The sequence below is a fragment of the Larimichthys crocea genome, chromosome XV (assembly GCF_000972845.2).
Source record: "Larimichthys crocea isolate SSNF chromosome XV, L_crocea_2.0, whole genome shotgun sequence".
Classification (NCBI taxonomy): Eukaryota; Metazoa; Chordata; class Actinopteri; family Sciaenidae; genus Larimichthys; species Larimichthys crocea.
Genome location: NC_040025.1, coordinates 3,132,832 through 3,160,660, shown reverse-complemented (window position 1 = coordinate 3,160,660; position 27,829 = coordinate 3,132,832). Strand labels below are relative to the sequence as shown.

The 27,829-nt window shown below is 38.7% G+C and overlaps 1 protein-coding gene across 1 annotated transcript; it reads right to left on the bottom strand.

Moving 5' to 3' along the window:
* Nucleotides 1-1,681: 1,681 nt before the first annotated feature.
* On the bottom strand, nt 1,682-27,829 carry calcrl2 (calcitonin receptor-like 2). Its single transcript, XM_019270983.2, has 13 exons — nt 27,694-27,829; nt 12,491-12,548; nt 12,107-12,281; nt 9,092-9,199; nt 8,740-8,852; nt 7,641-7,732; nt 7,283-7,412; nt 6,883-7,036; nt 5,955-6,015; nt 5,584-5,650; nt 5,030-5,248; nt 3,957-3,998; nt 1,682-3,741 (listed from the first exon to the last, which is right to left on the bottom strand). The coding sequence occupies exons 1-13, from the start codon at nt 27,741-27,743 to the stop codon at nt 3,364-3,366; spliced, it is 1,647 nt and encodes a 548-aa protein (XP_019126528.1). The 5' UTR covers nt 27,744-27,829; the 3' UTR covers nt 1,682-3,363.

Here is a 27,829-nt window from a genome sequence, read left to right as displayed (position 1 = left end):
TGTGGCTGACCTACTTCCAGCATACAAGGTAGGCCTGTTGAACCAGCAGTAGAATTCTGTATAATCAGACAGCGCTACGTGTCATATTCCTGCATCCGAAGTCCAGTGGCACATTGATTTAACACCAGTCCCTCGAATTTGTGTCTGTTTGTGTGTATCTAATCATCTGTGCTTGCGAGTGTGTGTGTGTGTATGTGTACTGGTCTTTAATGGGGCTAAAGGAGAAGGGTCAAGTGGGAGTACACTGCTCACGTGTTAGGGATTGTGATGACAGAGTGTGTGTGTGTGTGTGTGCATTATGCTTTTAATATAGACTAAGCTGTGGGATGCAAGTTAACATGGCCTCGCAGCGCCTCTGCTAAGGAGGAGAAAGAGTGGATGAACGACAAAACAATCACTGATCAGTGACCATGGTGATGACTGTGAATTTTAGATTAGATATGATAAAACTTGAATCATCCCTGTGAAGAAAAGTAGGTAGGAATAAATAAAAGCAAAGCAAGTTGGAGGTTTTAAGTATAATGTATCCAGCATCTGGAACCACCAGGAACCAATAGATAGATAGATAGATAGATAGATAGATAGATAGATAGATCATCTGCTGCCCCCACGTGGTATTTTTAGTTAATACAACTCAGCAACAACCACCACCTTAGCACACATTATAATTCTAATATTATAATCCATAGTGATACTGTGCTATAATATTAATATTTTTATAAAATTAATGCATCATCTTTGCACGCTCTCTTAATCTGTGTTGCGGCTTTAAACAAAGATACAAATGTATCAAGATAAATAACACCCACTACAACCTACAGATGGCTGCTAACAACTTTTTAACTCCAAATGAGTGTAACCTACGATACACACGATAGCTGCAGTAATGTCCTTGTTATTTATAAAATTGCAGGGGGAAATGTAAAAGGCAGAAAGCAGGATGAAAGAAAAAAAGAAAAACAAATTGTAAAATGAATGTGAGAAGGGAAAACATACATTAAGAGGAAGTGCTATGTCTCGTCGTGCTGTCTGGTTTAGGTTTAGCGGTGTTTACATTGAAACGTAATGGATGCATTCACGTATAAATCCCATAAAACCTCAATATTAATGATTTTATCTTTGAGATAGCCTCGAGGGAGTGTTATGTACGAGCTAACATCACTAACTTCAGAAGCTAGTTTCGCCGTTTCCAGCTGTGCTGTTGCATTACAAGCTCAGTTAAAGGTGATTACCATGTTTACAACACATAGATCTCATCCTTTTTTTTGTGTGTAGACTTTTAAGGCAAAAACAAATAAATAGCAGCTGTAGGTCTAAACAACAGCTAAATCTGTGACTACCGCTTACTACACAGCAGAACTTCAGAAAATTAGATAATGGTAGACTGTGTGACCTCCTCACCAAAGGCCCTGACCTGCACTGTCTGTGCTCAGATCCTTTTCTAAGAGCAATATCACAGTGTAACATCTGGTGGGTCAGCTAGACTCTCCAAATTAAATAGTATTTAAAAGAACAATATTTCCTTTTCTTTTTTTTTCAAGACTGGAGTGGAATTATATAAACCAACAGTCGAAATACCTAAATACTGCAGCACAGACGTTTATCAACCTTAGACAACCATAATGTGGCACAGATTAAATAATTTCACTCAGAAATAGAACTCGCACAGAATACCACAGGGTTATGATCAAATAACTTTATTTCCACACGTAAATGCCAGTGTTAAAAAATATATACAGTAATATGCTTCAATTGAACATTTCTTTTTACGTTTTATTGGAATGTTTCTCAAATTTCTTTACAAATATGTCCATGACAGCTGTTTCTCTACTGGGCAGCATCGGGGCAAAAGTGTACAGGGTGGGATCCCTGTGCAGAATGAGTTAAGAACCACCGCTCTTTAACAGAGCCTTCTCATACTCAGCTGTCTTCTTACCACAATTGTATCTAATTCCCCTTGCATCAGTGTACCCTGCTGTATTTACACTGGAACGTTTGTATTCCCAGTACGTTGTGCGTGGATTCATCCTGGAGGAACACCAAATACATTTGCCACTAGCTCACTTTTCAAACATAAGACTTTCTCAGCATCCAGTGGAAACTGAAAAGGTGCTAGTAGTGTAGCCTGCCAGTGTACATACAGCACGGAACATGTGCAATGGAAAAACGATTAAATTATATCTCCGTGAAGTGGCAGTAAATTGTATTTGTGCATTAGGGAGGGGGAAAAAAACATCTTATAATAATACAAACCAATAAAAATAGTGAAACAGCCACAACAATAATAACAGAATATTGCAAAGCACTATGATAATAAAGACCTGACAAGTCATTTGAAATTGTCCTTCCCCTGCTGACTGAAGTGTAGTTAATAAGAGATAGAAAACAATTTATACACTAACTTGGCACAGTGGAGTCTGACTGCAAAAGCTAGTTCGACTGGAGAGTTGTAACCCATAATGTTCATGTGGAATTCACATGGATTCAGGCGGACGGCAAACAGACAACACGTTCTGAACGGTTATTCTAGTAATGCATGTACAGCAGCCATACAATGCAGCTCTCCCACTGCAAACTTAAAATGAATGTTAACCTCGCTCCAAACTCTAAAGTCAGACAGAACACATGCGTGCATCTTATTCATCAGCTCATCCAGGAGCTGAAGATGGATGAATACAGGTTTAGATAGTTTCAGGTGTTGTTGCACCAAAATTATTAGCTTGGACAACAACAGCTGTTACCTTTTTGCAGTATTATCCGCCAGCCTCACCTAAGTTTACCATCCTGCTCTCTTCCACTAAAATGACATCTGGTTTGCCGACTGCCTGAATCTATGTGAACGCAGCTGTAGTTCCAAGAGGTAAATCAGCTCAAATACAGCTACACACTACAAGGAATTGAATATTTCTAAGTCAAGATAAAAAGCATCTTAAATGGGGATGCTGACTTTCTACAGGACAGTGATGATTATATTATCTGTCTTTGATAAAATAGATCACATCAGTGGGCTCTGACATTTGTTGGTCACAGTGGTGCATGGGTAAAGCATTCAGAGGCATCATAAGGCGACAGATTACACAAACACAACTCTGCGTTTCTGACATTAAACTGGCAGGTTTGGGTTTTGAACCTTTCTCCATTCTGACAGGAAATCCATTACAAAAATACTGAAATATATAAGTGGACTTCATATCAGCAATGTACACAAAAAACATTACTATAGTAGGACGTCACAGTTATATAAATGATTTTAATTTCTCTAAACTGATACTGTAAAAATGTATGTGTGTGAACATCACATGCTTTTTAAGTGCTTTTATTTTGTACATCCTGTACATACACTGCCCAACCACTCTACCTTTATTATGAAAATTCACCTGCAAGCTCAGTTTTTTGAGTCTCCTGTCTTTCTGCATCGACATATAAGTGGTGCTTGGCACCACAGCCGTCACCTCCGTCATTGGTGGTCTCCATCTTGTTGAGCATGTCCACCTCCCCGTTGCTGCACGTCTTGCTGTCCTTTTGCTGCCCGTTGGTGTTCTTCCGCTCCTTGAACAGGACGTGGCTGTTTTGTTCAGAAGGCGCATCAGGATGCTCCAAGCTGATGGTGGCACGGCTGGTTTCGGTAATGGAGGAGCTGTGGTAGTTAAAGTGGTTGTTGGTGATAGGCATGTCTCCCCAGCTGGTTTTACCCCAGGCGGACTTCCACTGAGCCCACTTCCTCTTCAGTGCTGTCTGGGCCTGGAGGGTCAGTTTTAAATATCTCAATATTTGATTTCTTTTCTATATAAATGTCATTATATCTTTGCTCTAATTTTAAACTTTAGTTTAAGACTGATGTTACATGCAGTATATTGTATAACAGTTTACATTATCTTGGGCTAACTGATCCAACTGAGGTTTCTCTAGCAGTTTATATTCTCTCTGAAACAAGAAATATTAAAGTTTAAACATACCTCAGCATTGCAGAAACAGAATATAATTGCCACCAGGAGTCCCTGTGAAATAACAGGGCATAGATTCAACATTACAGTTTTTCTCAATTGCTAAGACACACTTCATGACTGGGACCCACTTGATCGTCACCTTTAAGACTTTTTCACTGGTTTAACACATTTTTCACACTGTTCTTCAAAACTATTAACACCGGTCTCATAGAAAGACTTGAAATTCTGAGAAAAATATAAAATACATCTATTCACAGCTAATAGAAATTACTTGCAAAATCCCCATCGAGGGATTAATAAAGTATATCTTCTTCTTCTTCTTCTTCTTCTACTATAAACCTCTAATGTACTTGTGTGAAACACCTTTGCATAAGTCTTCAATCAGCCATCAGTCCTTCTCCATCTCTAACATATGCCACTTCTGTTGCTATGTGCAAGCATGTATCAAAGAAGCCAATACAGTGCAATATTGTAAAATAAAAATAGTACTGTACAATAGTACAATTTGTGCTGTGAACCCATGGTGGTACCAAGACCTGCTACAGTTAATTTGACCGGTTTTGCTGGTATGGGAAATGTAACTTGTACATTCCACTTCTGACTGTCATTAACATGTGTCAGTAATATCCTGTGAATAACAACAATGACAGAAATCATCAATAAAATCAGTAAACTCATGGCTCAAATGAGTAAGGTTTTGTTTTTCTTTTGTTGCTGTGAATCTGAAACTGGCTCCCACAAGAAACAACTTTACTAATATATAAAAGGAGCAGCTGAACGTCCAATTTCCAACAGCAAGAGTCACTTGTTTATTCAAATTCAAGAGTGGCTCTATCGTGCTTCGCAGTGTAATGGAAATAGTTTAAAGTGCTCTTTAATTGGATGCTGTAGCTTTATGAAAATAGAAGAAGTTTAATGGCATTTAACACTATGAATCATGCCAAAACATCAGCTGTGCTTGGAACAGAAAACTGCGATTCATGCAGGGAAAACCTACAGATTATTGATATAATAATAGCATAATACATTTTAATCTGAGCATTTTGTCCAAACTCTCTTGTGCAGTTCATTATTGACTATACCTGGAAGTGGGCAAGGATGTTTACAGTGAATTCAAAGATGGCCCGGCGGATGCGTTCGTCTGGCCTCCAGGGGAGAAGGATGAACTGGACTCCCAGCAGTGGGATAAGGATGAGCGTAGCTCTCACTGCCTTCAAGTAGGCTGTGGACTCCGTGCAGTGGGTCTCTTTCAGCTTGGTGATGAGGACCCGGAGGATGTTCAAGAGAAAGAAAAAGTTCACCTAGATAGAGTGATGGCCGGTAGATGAAATGAAAGTGGAAGAGAAAGGGGAGGCAGAGATATAAATCTGTTAACATTGCTGTATAGTATCTGATTTGATGAACATCTTTGCATATTATGTAATGAGTTGCAATGTTTGGCCTGATGGCGGCACTATAACGACACCTTCAAATGACAAGTTCAAGGAAGTTAGTAATTTCTAAATCCCCAATGCTGAAAAATATGTTTCAGATGAACGTAAATAAAAGAACCAGTCTGCCCTTTATTACACTAAGTATGTGAAGTAGCACGATCAAATATGTGTTCGAAAAAAAATACATTTATTTAAATACTCACAAGCAGTGCAACGTGAATAGGTCCATGGATGATATAGAGCAGTTGTGTGTCTGCACTGAACCAACACCTGAAACAAACACAACGAGCTTTCACGTACAGAGTGATATCAAAAACATTCATTAATGAAAGCCTGGATAATTCATTGTTAGCGCTCGACTCAGCAAACAAAGAGCTCACACTAACACTGTCACACTTGATGAGGTAAATCAACATCTTTCATTTGCCCTGATCCTGAAAGCGATGAAACCGAGCAAGAGGTCACATGAAGGAGAGAGAGAGAGAAACCTTGGCCTCTAGTTATGTTAGCGTTAGATACTGTTTGACATTCCTGGTCCTGATCTGGACTGAACAGTAAACATACTATATCTTACAAGTCATTAAAGAAGAGCCCACGAGCCACAGCATATGTGATGGCAGGAATGATGGGAAAACCTTTGGACAGAGAGAGAGAGACACACACACACACAGGGAAAAATATCAGGCTGACGTCCTGGAATCTGGCATCGTATTAAAACATAACAGAAGTACAACTGCACGTTTAAATGTTGAGAAAAGAGAGTGTTTTAAATATTAATAGGGAATACCTCATCAATATGAAGCTGGAACAAGGGGGCAGTTAGCTCAGCTTGGCATAAAGAATGTTGCTTGTTTAATTCACACTTTTTTAAAAGGTGTGTGTGTTGTTGATTTCGAACTTCAATTTTTGTGTGGATTAAACAAAGGAGATATAATGTTTTCAGTGCTAAGATAAGCTAAGCTACCCAGCTGCTGGCTGTATATATATAGAGGTATCTCGCTAAATGTTACACTACACTTGCTTTAAAGTTCCAGTGTGTCAGATTTAGGGGTTCTCTATTTACAGAGTGGGGCTTTTCATTAGTGTATAATCACCTGATAATAACTTTTAATCTTTCAGGAGCATTCAAGACTAAAATATAATAATAACTTTTAATCTTTCAGGAGCATTCAAGACTAAAATATAGTCACAAAGGGCAGATGCTTTTGCTTATATATCGAAGACTTATCATAAATTGTTACCTTGGAAACAGTCTCTGTGGAGATGATGCAGTAACTCTTCACTTGGAGTATTGCTCATAAGGTGTTATGACTTGTACTACTTATAGTAAATTTGTCTCTGTATACATTATTTGAATCTTTCTGGCCATCCGCCCAGTATAATTATAAACGCTGTTTGATATGTACTACAAGAAGGAAGCAGCTTACACTGAAGTAGATAAATGATAACTGATTAATATAATCATTCTGGATATGGCAGTGAAACAACAGATCCAGACTCACCCCATCCCAAGACGTAATACCAGAAGAGCTGCTGTTCCCCTACGAAGACAGCCACTATGATGAGCGTGTGGAGGTAGATTCCTTCACACAGCATCCAGAAGTGGTTGGACATTAATGTATACTGAGTCAGCACAGCCAGGACCTTACAGCTCACCTAGCGGACAGAGGTGAGTAGTAAGACTTCACTTCAAACGTTATTTAATCCAGAATACAATAAAAAAAAAGAACCACACGCAGTGTGGGTAATGCACTAAGCTGTGGATTATAATACCCCATGAGCACTAAGCTCACGCATTAAGCTAAATGTAGAATTTTTAACATGGGGAAATTGGGCAAGAGAATTTAAATTCATTAGTGTAATGAGATGAAACACAGGTGAAAGACAAATTCGGCGGCTCACTGGGTTGCTGGCATTCATGGTCTGGGTGTTGGCCATAGAGAGCGAGAGCCACATTATTCTAACAATGGAGTTCAGGATGAAAGACAGAAACGTGTTCTTGTGGAGCGAGATTCTCTGGCAGCTGAGACTCCTGAAAGAAACAGACAGAGAGGTGGAAAGTATATTAATAAAGGTTTCCTTAGATTGTTAATGCAAACATTTTTGGACTAAAATTTTAAATCAGACCATATGTAAACTATTTACTTTTATCTTATTTTCATCTCCTTGCTGTTTTAGGGGGTGGAAAAGCATTTAAAACATCTGCAGAAAGACATGTATAAAGAGTGCAGTGTGTTGAGCTGGAAAAGTCATGACTTACTTAAAGTAGGAGAAGATGATGAGGCTGATGATCAGGGACACAATGGACAGGCTGTTACCCACCATGGCCAGGTAGAAGAGACTGATGGTGAACTGCACAGACAACAAAATGGTTTATTTATAAATATATATTTATATCTAAATATATATGAATTAGCCACTTATTAAGAATATTTATATTTTAAATTCAAGAGGTGAAAGTGGGTGCACTCTTTTTTGCATCTATACAGTATGTCATTAAAAGCACACAAAGGATGAAGGAAAGCAAAGGAAACATCTGTAAGGAATATGAGCCTTATGGGAAAATTGAGAAAAGAAAGTGCTTCCTGTTACTTACTGTTGGTCAAATGTCATGGCAATTAAACGAGATTCATGGAACAATGTCACGGACAAGCTTTACCATGATCGTTTATACAGAAATATCTGCGAGCAGGGCCGTGAGCTCTGCCATGCTCCAACTAGAACAAATGCTAAATGGCTTACACAGCCTCTCTTTGTAGAAAAGAAGTTAATTAAACCGATTAATCTCACTTGAAAAACAGCAACATTTTAAATATGGTACTTTGATCAGCTGTGAGGCGAATCAGGACCTATGAATTAAAGTCACACGCTAACCTTTCATCTTGTAAAGATTTTGATGGTTTAAAGATTTAAAAGAAATCTGATTCCACCAAAGTGTAACTCTGGCTAAGCATGGTGGACCCAGGTCAGGACCCAGCTGTAGATTCAAGTGTCCGGTGTTCAGACCACATGAGTCAGTCAGTCACTTCATGTCATTAAGCTCAGCTGTTCAAGGACGAGTAACATCTGATATCAGATATCAACATCTGTCATGAAGCCTTCTGATGTTGTTTCCTGTAGTCACTTCAGGTTACATTTTCACATCGTGCCAATAAAATAATGTACTGTTGCAAATCAAAGCATTAGTTTAGGGACATTAAGCAAATGAGGCTGCACTTAACGGCACTTAAAAGCATTATTTAAAGTCTCATAGTTACTATGCTAGATAAATCTAATGAATGACATTTCTCTATTACTAATTCTAACTATGCGGTCAAACCTTCTCTCACACACAGTAGTTTCACAGCTTTGTGTTTTACCTTGAGTTTGTCCTTGGTGTGGGCCTGACACTGGGTGTAATTGGACCAGACTCTGTTGCTTTCTGGGTGGTGGAACCACTGGCCATCAGCGTGACACACTTTGGTAACCTTCTCTGTTGAAGATATTATAATTTACACAAACATATTTTACAGTTTGATTTAGACTTCAGGAGTAAAAATAATATATTTATTACTTAAAAAGAAAAAATAGTGTATTAATTATAGTAGTTATAGAATATATCAATACAAATGAAAGGAAAATATAAGACAAAAACTAAAGAAATGTGTCTGCATGTACTGTATATTTTTTTGTGTTTGTGTGTGTGTGTGTGTGTGTGTATTAATGCCTCACCAGCAGGGTCAAAATCAACAAAGTAGGAGGGACACATCTGCATGACAGTCCCTGGAGCTGAGTCCCCCCAACAAAGCCATCCGTCCCATGTACGGTTACAGTAAGAACCTACAGAGGGCAGCAAGGACATGACATGGAACTTGCAGAGCTTGGAGATACTAGACATTAGAGTGTGTGTGGCTTATAGCTCAAAAATGTGTGCAATCTTCTTTTAAGTCTCGTTTCAAAGTGATGTATGCGAAGGTGAGGCTAGAAATCTCGTCACACTTCGAAACACATTCCTTGCCGTAAATGGTTTAATCGTTGCACATTGTGTCCATTCCTGGTGCTAAGAGCTGATTCTATAAATGATGTGTTCTGTACAGTCTTGAATTTTTCATCAAGTTTGAGTTTTGTGGGTGGTGCTGTGTCTGTTAAGACACTGAGACTACAGTACCCCCCCAGTTCTTCTATTTAAATGAGATAAAGCATTAAAAGCATCACTTATGTGTCAGGGAAGCAAAGATTCGGCCGCTGCGTGCCTAGAACAGCAAAAGTAAAAGCAGATGTCCTGTATCACATTGTTTCTGATGTGTTCATATTCATATTCATATTCTTGAACTATTCTCTCTCTTTGACTCTATTTTTATAAATGTATTATCTTTTATCCAGCCCTTTAAGAACACTAATGTACAAGATTATACCGTAGTATTTAATTCCTGTGTTTTACTTTAATCAGGCAAAGAAATAATATGTTTGGATTACAACAAACATTTGAGAAACTACCTAGCTCAAACTGAAGTCTACGGTAGTGTATCATGACTCAAAAAGTTCCCTGAGAATTATAAAGGTAGAAACGTTTTTACATTTTGAATCAAGTACCTGGCTCGAGTCATATAAATGATCTATGCAACATAAATGGTGTGTTACACATAACTTCGTGTCTAACCACAGCTGGCCCTCACGAAGCTTGTTAACAATAGACGGAAACCTGGTGGTACCAGGTTACACAGTGGCATGTTGGGAAACGGGGCACAAAATAACATTTCAAAGACAGTGAAGTACTGAACAGGAGTAACAGGCAGCGGGACAGAGACAAAGGGCAAGTTTCCTTTCTTTCAGGCCCACTTCCTTTCTCTTGCTCTCTCTCTCTCTCTCTCTCTCTCTCTCAGTGTGTGCATTGTTGATAGGTAGCCAGTCAGTAAAGAATACATCTAAATGCATTATTCAATAAGGTGTAGAATATTCATATATCATAATAATCCAAGCAATAATCATCTGCAATGATTTATTAGACTCATTAGACATTTTCCATCAATCCATTATCTGTAACGGCTAACCAGAAGATAATGCATTACATTCTGTGCGAATGATATGAAATGGTATGCACTTCCTGTCTCCTAAGTGGACGTAGTCTCCTCTCCCCGTTCTCCAAAATTTCGTTTGGAGGTGTGGTAAACATTGTGTGGAAGGATGAAAACAGACTGTGTTGTACTAGAGATGGTTGAGAAAATTATTTTACGTTTTAATTCAGTTCTTAGAAAACATCTTTGGTGAAACAAGATTGATGATTCAGCACCAACAGAGAGAAGAAACATGTGTTTCCAGATCTCATGAGAGTGTGTCGCTGCAGAGACAGAGACAGGACTCGAACAAACAAATGAAAATGTCATCTTAGTGTCAGAATATGTGGCTCGTGCTCACGTTCATGTTCCTTTCGGAGTGAATACATTCAGGACCTGCTGCTAGTCTCTTAAACATCCAAGATGGTCAGTAATTGAAGGTGGAGTAATATACTATTTATTGGCATCAAGTGGCAATCTCCATGGCTGTGATGCAAAGCCCAACTCAGAAGTGCCAAAAACTTCAGTTCCTGTAGTGGCAACTTGAAGCTGCCTACCTAGGAAGTCAATCTGCATAAACCCCCATATTAAAAATGTCAAATTTCACAGCAAGACCACACTCTGAGCTCTCTTTTAAAAAAAACAATGGATACTACACCCACGTTTTACACAGTGTATGATCAGCACTTTGTTTTTCAAAGTCAACTCAGTCGTACACACAGTACTGTCCAACTTCCCTCTGTGGACGTGTTGCTACCGTGTGCAAAATACTTGTATTGCAAACAATGGATAGAGACACCCATCTGGGTTTTTCAGCTTCTTGTACAAGGAGAACAAGGTGATTTGCCACGCTGCCATGTTTAGTAGATTTAGTAGATCCATGTTTACCATGGACTCTAAATAGCCTATAGGTGTGTGAACGTGTGCATGGATGGTTTGTTTCTGTTGTCTCTTGTGTGTCAGCCGTGTGATAAACTGGCGACTTGTCTAGGGTGTACTATGTCTCTTACCCAGCTCTCACCCAAAATATCCCAGCTCCCTGTGACCCTGATAAGGATGAGCAGATACAGGAGATGGATGGATCTATGTTTACCATGTTCACTTCATTTGCTTAGCATTAGCACTAAACACAAAGTTAAACTGAAGCTAATGAGAATGACATCGGTTCTAAAACTACAGTATTTGGCCATAAAACAAACTATTGAAGTAAATAAATGAAAAAACAAAATGTCAACCTCATGGTGGCAGTACAGGTAATTACCAACATTACCAGGATTCATCCTCTGGAGAAACTGTATGTCTGTATACAGTTTACTCGTGTTTAGCATAATTGACTGAAATTCATGATCTCTTCTCCTTTTTATTCACATCTTCATTGACATTAGTGCTAAAATAGGAGCCCATTAATGGCAAGGCTATCTAAACACAATAAAACTGTGTTAGCTTTAGAAGGAAATTCTGTAATTCCATTTTCTACATGTGATATCAGTGATTACAACTGCAGAGGGAGTGATTTCATTTAGACTGCTTCAGCACTGTGACTTGAATGCAAAATGTGATTAACACTTATCTGCCATCTGCCAGAAGCAAAGAGTGTTTAGACTATTAAGGTGATGTACGTCCCATCTGGGGGGCTTCTATTAGCTGAACTGTGAATATAAAGCAAGCGGAACAATAGCAGCAGTCTTATCACCTTCCTCTGTACGTGGTGGATCGTGGATTATCTTCAGGTAGCACTCAAACTGAGCTGCCATGATCTGGTGTCGGGACTTTCCTAGTACAGAGGATATGTCACTGAAATTGTACAGTTGTTCCTCGTCCAGCATCTCGACGGCCCCCATGGATCCCACATCCTCAGCCTGGGACACCTGGGTAAAAAAACATATACTGTATATCAGAGTTGTTCGATTGATGAATGTGTCCTCTTGACATGTGAACACGTCTAACTTATAAACATGTAGATATATTGCAGAAAAGTCCCTGGTGGGTACAGTATAGTACAGTAAAGTAGAGGATAGAAGTAATACTTTATATGAAAGCCTACTTAATGTGCAGACGCACAAATGATCACACTCACCTCTGTCCCCAATGTCAGAGCAACTATCAGTGAGAGTGTTAGGGTCCTCCACATGTTTCTAAAAAAGAAACAAGGACATTTCAATTATTAGACATATGACATCAGATAACCATGTGGGAGAAGCTATTTATTCCAAACTGTGGCTCACATTAAACAAAGTGTTCTGTAAATACAGTTTCACACAAACAAGACTCTATGAGACTTCCTAACATCAGCATGCTAACACGCATGCAATGACAATGGCCAAAAACTGCAGTTCCTCAAACAGCCACTTGAGGCTGGATACAGAACATAGTCAGTCCCCATAAGCCCCCATGTTAAAAGGACCAACTTCACAGCAGAAATAAACAGCCTGGTACAAAAAAACTGTTTTAGTCTCTATAGCTAATTTAGAACTTGCACTTGCACTGAGGGATTTTTTTTAACTCCTGATTTTTAGATTGATCACGTGGTGGTAGGACAGCTAACATGACGGCGGACAGTGTCAGTCATTGGTTCTAACACTAACATTTGCTAATTAACACTAAACACAAACTGATGGGACCGTGATTGCAAAATAGGTCAACTTTGTCCTGCTTGGGGTGCTAGAGGAAAAAGAAAAAGAAACCGAAACATCCCTTTAGTCACACTGGTTGCGTGGCAAATGAAATACAGCATGATGTAGCACAAAATTTGCACACAATCAACCAACTGATATTGTGATGGGATGATGGTGATACACGATAGGATGAGGTTTGAGACTTAACTATGAAGATTCCTTTATCTCTGTAATTGACATCACACGAAGTATTAATATTCAATGAAAAACTCACTCACTTAAAAGTGAGTCTATGACCTAATCTAAGGGTCTGCAAAACATTGTGTGAATGAAAATGTCATATTGTAAATGCCTGTTTTTATTTAAATTTAAATAGTTAGCGTGGGTGCATGGTCTTAAACAAGCTTGTTTATGTCTGTTTATTTTCTCATCTATCAGGACAGGAAGTTCATGCTACAGAAGTCATTCCTCTCCACTGTCCACTCAGGGTCACAGTGTGTTTATTATTATGTTTGGGCGGTTTAAGGTTAAGGGTAAGCAAGTTCCCTTTAGTGTTTCCTCTTGAGCCAAATAAGCCAAACAAGCGTGAAATAAATGTTCAGCATAGGGAGTCATGAGAGAGAGCCTACAACAGTCTCTAAAAACCAATACAACCAAACATGATGGGCTGAGGAAACAGGCTATGGTTATGGAGGATATGTTCAGCTGTGTTCTTTAATTTTGTTAGAAATGCAAGAAAAAGTTGTGAGTTTCGAGTTTTTTTTTTTTACCACAACAAAGAGATTACTGCCTACGCTCAATTTGGGAATAAAGGCACATCAGCCAATCAGCTTCCAAATGATGATATCACCACTCCGAAAAGCAGAATTATCCGTCTTTTTACATGATTTCAAATTTCCAGTATTCAAACCAAACAATGACCTTAAGAAATGTTAAATACATCCAAAGATAGCGAACATTTCTGTGAATTACAGGCAGCTGTATAAAGTAAGGCACATATGAAGAAATGATTAATGGGTTTCAAGTATTTAAGCGGTATGATAATGTCAAACTGTTTTCACCTGTGAAGGACGTTTAAATGGAATCTTGGAAGCCCACATAAGAGAGTTAAAAGCTGTTACAGTTCACATTCAAGCCAAGAAGCTCTTCTTCTAGGCCAGAGTAACCAAAATATTTAGACAGTTCACAGTTCGGGAAAGATAGATGGACAAATAAAGGAGAAAGAAAAGTGGGAATTACGTGTGTCAGGGTTCAGAGAGTTTCAGGAAAGCGGTGCTTTAAATAGATCCGGAGCTTTGAATATAATGATTTATAATTTCCAACTCTGCTTGATCATATAGAGTGATAGATCCAGACCTGGTGTCGTGTGTGCCGGCGAGCATGTAGAGGTAAAAACAAGATCAGATTGAACTGAAACAGAGCATTTAAATAAATGATGATGTCTCATACCTGAAGAGAGTGGAGTGCAATTGTTGTACATACTCAGCTCTTTCGACTCAGCCCAAGGCGCAAAGGTAATTATTAAAACATTTGTGGTAAATAAAGTGCTGAATAATTGAATACTTATGTGTATTTAACCTTTCTGCAGTGACTCACGTTTTGATGCTGGAGAGGTACAGCATGGTGCACAAATGACTGAATGTTAAATTGAGTTTGATTACTCCTTCCACATAATACAGTCTGATGATAATTAGCCAGCTGTCTCCATCTACTAGCTAACAGGCTGCGGGGCATGGAAGTGGTTTGCATCTTCTCATTAAACCCTATGCAAAAAGCAATAAACCACAATAGCCACATTTTTGAACTATTCCTTTAACAATGGCAAAATAGATTTTAGTAAAGGTCGACTCTGCTCCGATCTAATGTTCAAATATGTTTTATCTCCACAGTGGTGAGTGTTTATGCTTGTTTGAATCCTTTGAGAGCTTCCTCAAAGAGCACTTGATGGAAGAGAAACTCTAATTAATCTTTCAAAGTGAGTGATGAAAAAAAAAATGTAGTGACCGTCTTACTGGTCACTGATGGGACATTACAAAACCTTTACTACAAAGGAAACTCTAGACGTTATGGATCTTGCTTTTCTATTTCTTCTTCTTTCCCTCTCTCTCTCTATCTCTCTCTCTCACACACACACACACACACACACATACATGCACTTAAAGTATACGATCCTAAACCTGCTTCCTAAACCCGCCGCACCATGTTATATGAAATGGATCATGGCAACACAAGCACATAAATCATTCTCGATTAAAGACCTACAGTATATTAAACCAGGTAAGACCTCAGATAATCCAAAAGATACTATATTTTAATACGCGTGTCTTTTGGTCCTGATTTTTTCATCATCTTTCCTTCAGCCTGCAGTTTGACTTCCTGTGAGCGCCGAACGTTCGCAGACAAACACCCACAAGCAGACATCCATTTATAATTACAGTCCCATTCAATAAGAAGCAAACAATGACTGCCTCTCTATCTGTTATGAACACTCCTCCCTCCAGCAATGTATTGTTCCAGATCAGGACATTGTAAATCCAAGGACACACAAGCACGCTCGCACATTATAATACCTTGGCAGTGCTCACTGTATGCCATTGTTACCGACAAACATTGCAGACAGTCTATCTGTGAACTGTAGCCAAGTAGTTTGGCTCGTCTCTGTTTTTTAGACGATATAAACTGAATGACTGCTGCATTTCTCACTTCCTTTCTCTCCCTGTTTTTGTCTCTTTCTCCAGGGTCATCACCTCTTGTTATTCATCGAGGCGATCGAGCGCATCGGACGTAAATGTAACACTAATTAAAAAAACAAGTACACTGACAACAAGTGAGGAAGGAGCGGAAACGCTTGACACAGACTAGATTTATGCACATATTTGTTCTTTTGTAGGGGTCTTTGTGTTTGCTTGAACTCTCTTTTCTTCTCCATATTGAGACGTGTGTCTGTGTTTTCGTCATACTCCGGATAAACTACTTTTTTGTTGCCAGACATTCTCTCCTGTAGGGGGACATGAAGGAAAGAGGAGTTTAAACTCAGGTCAAACAAACATGCACAGGCAGACACACTCACTCTCGTCTCTCTTATTTTTCCTTTTATTGCTGTTTTTGAAATTCCTGTTTTTTTCCCCCTGCACTGTCATCTTGTGTGTCAACATTCATCTCAGTCGCTCTGTCTCACATTGACTCTGCCCGGCCTCTGGCTTTCATTTCATTTCATGCTCTGTTGGTCAGCTTCAACTCTGGAGAGTGATGATGGCATAGACACCAGAATCACCCACATGTCAATGACCTTCAAACGGGACTGTACACAACAAAATGTGTTACGTGACAAAAGTCTGCCTCTGGTTCTGCTGCATTTAGAGAAAAAATGTAAACATCATGAGCACAACAGTGTTATAGGGACGTTGAACTGATTCAGTAATCTTGTGGTTCAGGAGGCTGAGCAGGTTCTGCAGTGCATGTCGCAGCGTCCTTGGAAAAGATACTGAACCCCAAATTGCCCCAGAAGGCTGTGCCATCCTTGTGTGTATGTGTGTCAATGTGATGTGTAGTGTAAAAGTGCCTTGAGTAGTCGGAAGACTAGAAAGATGCTATATAAGTACAGTTCGTTTACTATTTTAGCATTTATTTCGATGTTGTTTCTGTCTGTCTTGATGCCAGCTGATAGTCAGATTTGCTGATAGTCTTTAGCAGGGTCAGACTGGGAACAAAATTCGGCCATGGCATTTTTCCTCTGGACCGGCCCACCATTGGACCGATGAACGCGCCCCCAAAACACACGCACTCAAACATTCTCCCACCCACCCATACTGAACCCCCAAATACCCCATAAATAACACAGAACATAGTATGCTCAATGAAGATCATGTTGTACATGTCTACACCCCATTAAACTTTGGAAACAGTCTACTTACAGCACTGATTTGAGCTACAGAGCAGACAATTGACTTTGAAAATTGTAACTTCTGACCCTGTCATGAAGAGGCAAATATTAACCAATATTAGCCAGTGCAACCCAAAGCCTATTCCAAATAGATAGGTAGATAGATAGATATACTTTATTTATCCCAAGCTGGGAAATTACAGTGCAGCAGCAGCATTACACACAGTGACAAGAGACAACATAAGAATAGAAATATAACATAAAAAGCAAACTATACATAATAAAATATCAAAATAGCAATAGTAAATAAAATAAAATATATTGTACAGAGGTATATATAGCAAATTGGCAGTGTTGATTTGTGCAAAGTAGGGAGAAATGTGAAGTGACTATAAATTGTAGATTATGACCTGCATGGATAAATGGATGCAAATGGGCCGCAAGTCCATTTTGGGCTGCTGGGCAAATGTTGCAAAGGCTACAAAATAACAAATACATACATACAAAAAAACACCGGAGGCCACCGGCCCAAATGTGGCCGAGATGGACCGGCTCATCTGGCATTTGCCCGGTAGCACAGACTGCCAGTCCGAGCCTGGTCTTTAGACTTTCAATAGTTTTGTTTCCCAGTAAATCCCATGATCCATCCAAGAAGTGTATTCAGAGCCTGATATATATCTTATTCTATCCCACAGGGCTTCATTAGGTCCAAAAACTATTAAACATGATATCTTAATGGTAAAGATATAATTCTTTATTACAATGATCATGGGCGCTTTGAGTTGATTCCAAATACCCCTTGCTTATGTACATAAGCAAGATCCATGAGAGAAAGTAGTCCCTAACAAATACATGATTTACTCCAGTTTGAGAAAAATTTGTTTAAATCTATAGTGCCTCGCTGTTTTAGGAAATTATTTATCCTTTTTTAAATTTAAGCAGGAATACAGAAAGTATCAAGAGAAAAAACAGAACATTGTTGGTTTTGTTCATTTCATGAGATTTGTTTACAATGAGAAAAATACAGAATGTATTTTGTAGACAGGAAAAGTAGGTTTCGTATTTTTCTTTCGTATTTTCTGCTTATTTTTCTTCAAGCATTGTTGCATGAAGCTTGTAAAGCATGTTTTCACTATAAGTTAAAGTAAGTAGCAGTAGTCTGGGTAATTGTTGGTGTCTTTGTTAGCAGATCTCCAGATATCTGTGTATTCCTTTAAAGGAGTCCTGATTTCTTTCTCCAGTGTGATGTTTAGATGATATGAGAGCAGTCATTGTCAAACTGGAATGCGTGCTTTGCTTGTCTGGTAACAGCTGTAGAAACAACACCGAGTAAGCCACGAGAAACACCATGTGTAGAAACTCATAATAACACACGAGAATACAAAGAGAAGTCATAAGCAATCTGCAGTTTTAACCATAAAAAATATCATCATCCTTCAAAACCTTACGTCAGACCTCGTATTGTCAGTCATCTGCGTAACACAATGTGCTGTCAAAGCAACTGCCAGGTCCTGAAAACCAATGAAGAGGTCTGAAAGAGCTGCGGTAGTGTCTCTTGGCAACCAATATACTCAAGGTAAGAGATGTACTCTCATGAATTTTCTTTTGTACACAGCTTGCAACAGACACGATGAAACCAGTCCAGGTTTTTATACACAAAAGCACTAAAAATGCTGTGAATCCTGTGTTTGGGTTGAACCGCTACTTCACAAGGGTTCACAAGACAAAAGACTAAATGAAGAGGGTCTTTAAATAGAAGGGAGGCTTAATATTTTATGTACGGTGTCCATCTTAACTGTACATGTACACCGGTAACAAAGAATTGTGTTGGAGCCTCAGTGTCCTTTTCTTTACATTCAAAAGCATCCCAGACAGACGCCAACTGAGGAAATTAAACACACATCTCCTGAGCCAGAAGTTCATATGACTTATGATCACAGGGCAAGGCAGTGTCAGCAGCATTTTTATTTAAAAAAACAAATATGTTTTTATAAAGAGAAATTATAATTTTCCCCTTTCTAAGTACAATATGTTCTTGCCAGGAGGAAGTCCTACTGGGACGTAGTCTGACTCAATACTCCTGGTAACAAACAAAAAGTGGGAGAAAAATATCAATAATTTAGGTAAAGCTTTCCTGGCTATGAGGTTCTTTGGCTTGTGTTCCACCTTTTCATCTTCTTCCAATCCAGATTGAGCAAGTTGCAAATTATAAATATCTGGGAATTTGGTTGGACAATAAGCTTTCTTTTAAAACACATGTTATTGAGCTCGCAAAGAAGTTAAAAATTAAGCTGGGTGCCTTATATAGAATCAGGTCTTGCCTTTCTTTTAAGAGCAGAAAGTCCATTGTTGAAACAACCATTTTATCAATTTTAGATTATGGAGATATCATTTACATGCATGCATCTCCATCCACTCTGAAAGTTCTTGACACAGTTTACCATAGTGCTATACGTTTTATTACTGGTGACCTTTTTAGAACACATCACTGTAAACTATATGAGAGTGTAGGATGGTCCTCTCTCCATGAGAGGAGGGAAAGACATTGCCTCCTTTTCATTTACAGAGCACTACAAGGCAAATTACCATCATACCTCACTTCTCTTTTATATTTTAGACACTGCACATATAGCACAAGGTCACAAGGTTTTATGACACTAGAAACACCCCAAATAAGATCAGGGGCTGGCAAATTAGCTTTTCAGTTTTATGCACCCACTAAATGGAGCCATCTGCAAGAGACACTGAAACTAGACAAACTTGTGTCCGTAAACCGTTTTAAAGTTTTAATACATGGTATGGGAAATATACAGTGTTCTTGCTTTAACTGATCTTGCTTTAAACTGTTTTAAACTGTGTTTGTGATCTTGTTTAAACTTGTTTTAACTGGTTTTACCTGTTTTAACTTGATCTTGTTTTAACTGTTAACTGTCAACCGTTTGGGCTATTTATTGTATATTGTTTGTGTTTGTTGTGATCAGGGCATTGCTGTAAAAGAGCAATTTGCTCAGTCAAGGTTTCCCTGAATAAAGAACGAAAAAAAAAAAAGAAAAAAATCCAATCCTCCAATCCTCACCACTTTTATTTTATCCAATCTTGAAATTATTTACTGATGAACTGCTGCAATTTGTCGTACACCCACTTTCTCTCAATCTGCCTCTCCCTCTAAATCAATTAATGACATCCTACATTTCCCAGAATACCCTTGGACAATATCCAGGGGATGGTAATCTTCCAGTCGGAAGTTGGAGGTGTAAGTGTAGGTGGGAAACAGAAGCAGTAATGGTTTTAACAGCAGAACAAGACTTTCCGGTGGCCGGAGACGTGAGCATGTCAAAAACCTGTTTTAGATCTTTGACACATCGTTTATCAGATTCCACTGTATCTGCTAAAAATACCTCATGTCATCTATGATTGGTCAGTATACACCAGAGTGGAAAATAACCAAGAGATGTTTAGAGTAAATTTTATAATTGAAGTGGAAACAGACAACTCTTCAACCCCTCAAACATAATTTTTGTAGCTTTATTGCTTTGCACAAACACGTAACAGCAGAGTTTGACGTCAGAGAGTAAAATTACTGTAAGAAAAGATCAGACGGATCTGACAGACAGAATTGCACAGTGAATGCAAGGCTTATAGGGAAGAGATCAAATACAAATGTCTCTATAGTCTCTATGAATGCAGAAAAGTAATCTATTTCCACTTTAAAGGCTTGTACTCTATATTTATGTCATCTTTGAATCTTTGAGAAAATGGCTCGCGTCCCACATCCTTAGACCTCACTGTGAGAGGCGTACTGTTCTCATGGGGTCACGTGTCATCAGATGGAATCATGGGAAATCATGGAATGGCAGCTAGTTAAATGAAGTACAGACGCTGCTGTGACGTAAAACAGGATTTTGTCCCGACCCCAGAGGTCATTATTGCTTGAGGTACACTATGAGCAGTAATTAAAAAGAAAGCCTTTAATAAAACTAAATTATTACTGAATTGTAATGTATTTTTTGTCACTGCCTTGCATTTTGGGAGCTCTTTAATATAAGCTGTACACACGGATATAACAGGCTTAATGGAGAAAAGAAACAAAAGCCTGGACTAAAAGCTTAAATGAAGACAAAAAACAGTGCAGCATATAATAACAGCTTTAAGAGCAAATAGCTGACTGGAATTCTTCCGCTACTGTCAACAACAAAAGAGAATTTTATAATGAAATTATGTTATTTTTCAGATAACTAAAACAAATACAGCTAAAAGGGAACAATCAGAGCGTTGTGCTGCAGTGTGGAGTGTTTTCCAGAGATAAGATAAAATGCCAGAACCACAACACCAGGGGGAACAGCAGGGAGCAATAATACAAAAGCCAATTACTCCAGAGCTGAGCAAGAATGACAAACAGTGGGTTTAACCTTTATTTGTATGCTGCTCATGCAGTGAAAGGACTGGTGAATTACAACCTCCACACAGTTATGATGGTATGATAAACAGCTATTTCTGTGAGACCCAACGCCACAAACAGGCAACTGTTGATTATTTCCCAAATTCAAGACCTCTGCTCATGTTAATTCCAAGGTTGTGTCTTTTAGAAGCAAACATTCACATTTGGGAAGTTAGGACCAGATGACTTCAGCTTTTTTTGCTTGAAAAATTGACGATCAATTAGAAAAATGAATTGTCTGTATACGCTGTTTCTATCTACTAATCAAATGACAATGTACAATATCTGTGATAGAATACTTTTTAAAATCCTTTACTTAAGAGGCAGTACAACAATGTAAAAACACAGGTCTAAAATATTAAATTATTAACAGCAAAATGTACTTCAAGTATCAAAAGTAAAAGTTCTGGTTCTGCAGAAAAACAGTCCCTGTGACTCATATATTCCTGTGTATGACATTATAAGATTAATAATACGGACGCAGTATGTATAAACAACATTTTACTGCCGTAGCTGTGAGTTGGAGGTGGTTTATCTACTCTAGATACAGTAAAGTAGTTTAGTCCAGTGGTTTCCAACACACAAGATAAGGCTGCCGGGATGTGAGATGATCAAGGGGGGCTTCTAAAGGAAAAAACTAACTCCTAAATATCTGTCAACGAAGTGTAGTACAAAGTACAAAGTATTTCCCACTTCCCCTAAAGTGAAAGTGAAGTCTAAAGTAACATAAAATAGAAATACTACATAGAAATACGTAAAGTACGAGCACTTAAAAATGTACTTAAATACAGCACTTGAAGACTGTATAGTGTCTTAACCTAACACCAGTTCACTGCATATTTCAGGTCAGAAAGCAGAAAAATAAAACATGTCATCTGCTCAGTGAAATCCATTTAGTTCAGTCAGAGTTGCTTTAAGATTCAGTGCTGACACTGAATTCATATCTACAGTTTTCTCCAGTCCCCTCTAATAAGCTGCTCTAGTTCACTGCCTTATAAGTCAAACTATCAGAGCTGCCTCTTGTAGCTATCCAGGGACCTGGGAAGTGTGTGTCTGTTGTCTGTGTGTGTGTTCTCACACAGTGTTCCTACTTATTTGTATTCCATTGGGGGACGCAGAGAACCATAGAGAGGCAAACCCCAAGAGTGTGTGTACATATGTCTGTATGTGAGAGAAGGCGGAGGAAGGATGAAGGCTGAGGAGGATGCTATTAACTTCCTCTGTCATCCTGTAACCACTTCCTCCCTTCTCTCCCTATTCCACTTCTAAACAGGGCCACAGGTTAAAAATAAGCCATTGTTACACATACACAAAGGGACGTGGAGGGGACTTTCATACAGAGCCTTTAAATATGAAAGCGCAAAGTCTCGGTTTGACATTGAACGGTGAGGAAATCTAAAATCGTATATCTGAAGTAGGACAACAGCAAATTGTTATTTTAATTCACAATTAATCAATTAAGCTTTTAGTCTAAAAAAGAAACAGAAAAGTTCCAAAGTTCCAAAGGCGACATCTTCAGACATTTTGTTTTGTCCCACCCAAAACCCAAAGAAATTCAGTTTACCATCATATTAAAAAAAATAAAAAATCAATCACATTTTTACATTTGAGAAGCTGGAACCATTTAATATTTGCCATGTCTGCTTATGTGATTATTCACATTATTATTTTCCCTCAATCATTGCAGCTCTAATCTAAAGGTATGTCTGCTGAAATAATAGCTTTCTCCCAAAAACTGTTTTAATGCCCAAAGATTTCTTAAAATTAACGTCATCATTATTTCCAGTTAATTTGTTATAGTTACAATAGTTTTGAAGGTTTGTAGCATCTTTTCAATCTAAAAAATACGACACCTGATGAAGAATTATGTTCTGTAAAATCAAATCAAAATATCTTTAAACAGACATTTTCATTTATGATAGAAGCAAATGCTCAGGCATTAATGTTGGATCCATTATATTTAGGTGTTCCAGTAAACCAAACATCCAGGTATAAATGATGTTAAAGGCTGCAAACAAATACACAACCCTTTAAAACGCAAAGGAGAAAATAATCCCAAAAAATGCAAAAGGTTCTATCTATAGGTCTGTAGAAACAAAAGGCTCATTCTAACGGTAATAAAAACACAATGATTGTTGTTTTCGGGTGATTATACACTGATGGACACAGTCACTAGTATTATAGTTTATTTCTGCCAAGAGATTCCTCTAAATGTCACACACTGGGACCTTTTAACAATATCAGGAACCAGGAACTGGAACATCTAAATGGAATTCAGCCATCATTAATATTAGTAGTCCCACCTTTGTCCAAACGTCTGCTGTGAGAAAGGTCTAACCAAAACATATCATTCAGCAGTCTAGCATCAACAATAATAAAGCTCCCCGGCATGCTTGCTCAAATATGACCTCCCTTGATCTCTTATGGCTTTAATCACAAGAAAAATAAGCAGTGATGCTGTTGTGACAGCACACATGGAGATGCGAAGATAAAAGTTGACACAAAAGAAACCATTTGCAGCAAAGAAAACGGAGAACAATAGCCTGGAGGTCATTTTAAATTTACTAGGAGGGAGAAGTTTACAGGCATGTGGGTAGAATAAGCTTGAAGTTGATTGGCTGTTCCTGTCATGCTTTATTTCGTACCACCACAAAACAAAAAACAAAAACAAAAAGATTGTCAGATCAACTTAACTAATTTTTGTTCACTAGGGGACAGACACACTCCGAGGGAAGCAAGACAAACAGCTTCACTATGCTTCAAATGAACTACAACATGTCCTCTAGGTTAAATCCTTTATACTTCTTTTCTTTTGAATAGCCACAGACAAAGGCAGTGTATGTCTTTGTTCCCTCAATGCAATAAATCATACGAACACGAGTTCAGTCATTCTAAAATGTACGCGTATCTAAATATCTGACTTTCCTCACCAGCAAAGTCACAAAAATCAGATGCTGTTGCCGGAAAAGAGAAAAAGTGGTTTAGAAGTACCATGGACCTTAGATGGGTCATAATTTTCTGTGGGTTCTTCACTTGGGTAAACACATTTTACGTTATATTAGGGGATGATACGGGTCTAAAATAATATCACAATACTTCATGGTATTTCTGCGAGAATGCTACTGATGATCAAAATAGTTGATGAACTTGCGTGCAGGATATTTGGTTCATAACATTATATAATATCATACAAATGTATACCAGCATTATCATGAACGATATGATATGACACACCCCAACATAAAATGGATTCGTAACTGATTCAATATGGAACGATGCATCTTTAGGGCAGCTTCTTTAAAATTCAACACATAAGACCTTTCCGCTAACCAAATATGTAGTACAATGAGAGCCAAAAACCACTCACTACACAAAATCCTGTTATGCAATGACCACAAGGAGGTTCAGTTACAGGTCAACTGGGGGTAACCGATTAAGAAAGGATGTGCTGTGTCTTCAAAAAACAAATGTTTTGGACTCAGTTTCCCATTTAAACATTAAAGAGACGTACATATCTGGAACATGAGTTGTTCTTGCAAAGTTGGTTCTGGAGCTCTGTACCCACTGTTTTTCACTATAAGTGAGTGCATATCTTGTGTTGTCAGTGCCCAGCATTTCTGGGCTTAGGTTCTGTTTGAAAGTGGACTCTTGACACTGTTTGCCCAGCAACACAGGGATTTACAGCAACCGAGCAGTCCATGTATGAATGATTAGGTTATGCTTTTCCCATTTTCCCATAGCTGAACCCAAAAATAGCTCCCTTAGCTTGGAGCTGTGCCATGCGGAATCTTTTTTATTTGTATTTTTTGTCCCCGGGGTTATAAAAGCAGCACAGGCAGTGCAGAACAAGAGAAAAGAGGCGTTACTCCTCCTAAACATGATGGTCAAACTATGATATGATCACCCCCACATCTCCTTAACTCCTCTATCCAAGACAGCTGGCTCCGATGAAAAGGCTGTGTGCGAGATCGGCACCGATACCCCCACACTTATCAATCAGTGTGGGAGCCAGCACACCCTGACACAGTTCTCAGATATGGTCAGCCTGACACCATGTTCAACACCAAAGCATCCACTCATCCCGTTTCCCATTTCACTTTCCTTTAGTTTCCCACAGAGAATAAGGGAAGTATGTCTTTTTTATTAGCCTTTATCTCTCCTTCCTGACTCATCAAAACACACACATTTCAAAGTTTTTATCATTGAGATTGTTCCCATTGTTAAAGCAGTTTTAAAACCCTCGAAGGAGTGACAAGTATATTTTTTATAGCTTTTTAATATAAATAAATGGAGTTGGTTTTGTTGATAACTAACGCCTGAAGCATGTAATGAGAGTTCTGGCTTTAAATACTCAGATCATATTTCATACAATTGAAATTCCAGAGGAGTTCTATCATTGTGCAAAATGAAATCTTTGCAACTGTAATTACAACCCCTGCACCTATTAGTATGCAACCCTGACATGTCTGCTATCTATACCACCGAGCTTAAAATAAGCACATCTTTTTTCAGGTACATGGAGGGGGGCGCTTGTTGGCTTGTTTGTGTTATGAAAGGGGCCGTGACTTGTGAGTGAGGTGGGGGGTTGGGAGCTAAAGTAGCAGCCAAAGCACCTATTAATACACTGATAGCTGCCTGGCAAGAGCAGGCTGTTCCAGTCACACGCACACACACACACACACACACACACACACGCACACATACACACACACACACACACACACACTGGGACACTGGTGGGGTAAGGGTGAAAGTTTGCCACGGGCAAGCACACGGTCGGAATGTCCAGGGGGGCATTGTGAACTGTTTAAAAGTCAAGTAAGGAGCTGGTCTGGGATCGATGTCTTGGGTGTGAGGATTACAACTTGGCAATGCCAGGCGGGGTGGGTAGAAGTTATTCCTGAAGACACCACTGAGATAGAGCCAATTATAGACAGAAACAAAGAAAGCAAACATGGAAATAGCCTCAGCTGGCAAAAATAAAGCTGCCGTGCAAATTTTGCAATGGCAAGTTAGAGGCTGAGGATGACATTATAATAACATTAGTGAAGGTCTCTCTGTTACGGAGTGAAAACACAAAATATCTCCTTTTCTGTATGGATCAGGCATAGCCAGTCACCATGAAAAATGACTTCAACAAAGAGAGCAACTCCTGCACGTCTGTAGGGTTTACTAGTGTTTGCTAATATGCATGTGAAAGTGTATGAAAATCACCCAGGAGAAATGCAGATTCAGAGAGGAAACAACAGAGCACTTGACAGCGCATCCAGCCTGCTCTGAACAAGTACAAGGTTGCCTTGTGTATCTATAACTCAGTGTAAACTTCATTGTTTCACTTTATATTGGTGCTTTGGATGTGGACTGAATGTCAAATCAGTGCAGATCTACTGCACTGCACCTCGGTGTATGCAAAAAGCTCACAAACCACAACTTCTGCTCTCAAAAGCTGCTGCGATAGAATGTGATTGTTGCTTGGTTGAGTCCCAGGGCTCTCTGCTCATGACAGAAAATCAACAGCTTCCAGTAAATGACTAAATCACTGCAACATTGCCCACCTTTACGGCCACATGTCATTCACCTTTAACTCTGTGTTGACTTAACGTCCCTTACATGTTGACCAAGGACTCCCCTTCCATCTGTTGTGTTTCATATTAGTGGAGATAATCACAGCGACACTCTATTCAACTCTATTCTATTTCTATTCATACGGTACTTAGAATTGCAACTGTAGAAGCAGGCAGTACGCCAGCACAGGGTGTGACCTTCCCTTTAACCTGCATTCATCCTCAATGATATACTTCACAAGCCCGTACATAAAAAAAACATATATTATATTATATCCCTTTAATAATTCAATAAAAACGTGTGTCTGTGGCAGCCAGTGGTCACTTTATAATGACCTTAATATAGTTTGTGATAATGAATACACAATATTCGGATATGATACATCATATATAATACATAATATCCCGATAGACTCGTCACAGGAGCTTACATTCTATCTGTGCTGCTCACTTGTGAATTTACACACATCTTTACATACTTTATGCTGTGTTGCAGGCTTTACTTTCCTCATAAAGTTCCCAAAATCCCTTACATATTTTGTGATTTTTGTTTTATATTAGTATTGATGTTAGTATTTGTATCATCATTATACTAACTGATGTATTGCAGTAGTTATTTTTTATGAGGCTAAAACTGCATTACATCCTGAGTTGTGGGGATATATTTCACACCCAACTACATCCAAGTGAAGCCTCATAATAAAATAAATAAATAAAAACCCCACTGCAACAAGTCTAGTAGCCTGACATCTGAGTGAAAAACAGAGGCTTGTTTCTTACCTTCTCTTTGAGTGAGCTGTCAAAATGTCTTTTCCTCCAAATATCCCCATGCTTGCATGATCCGAGCAGAGAAGAGTCTCATGCTGCTTCTCTGTCAACACTGACCAACCTCGACCCACTCAGCTACAGCAGTCAA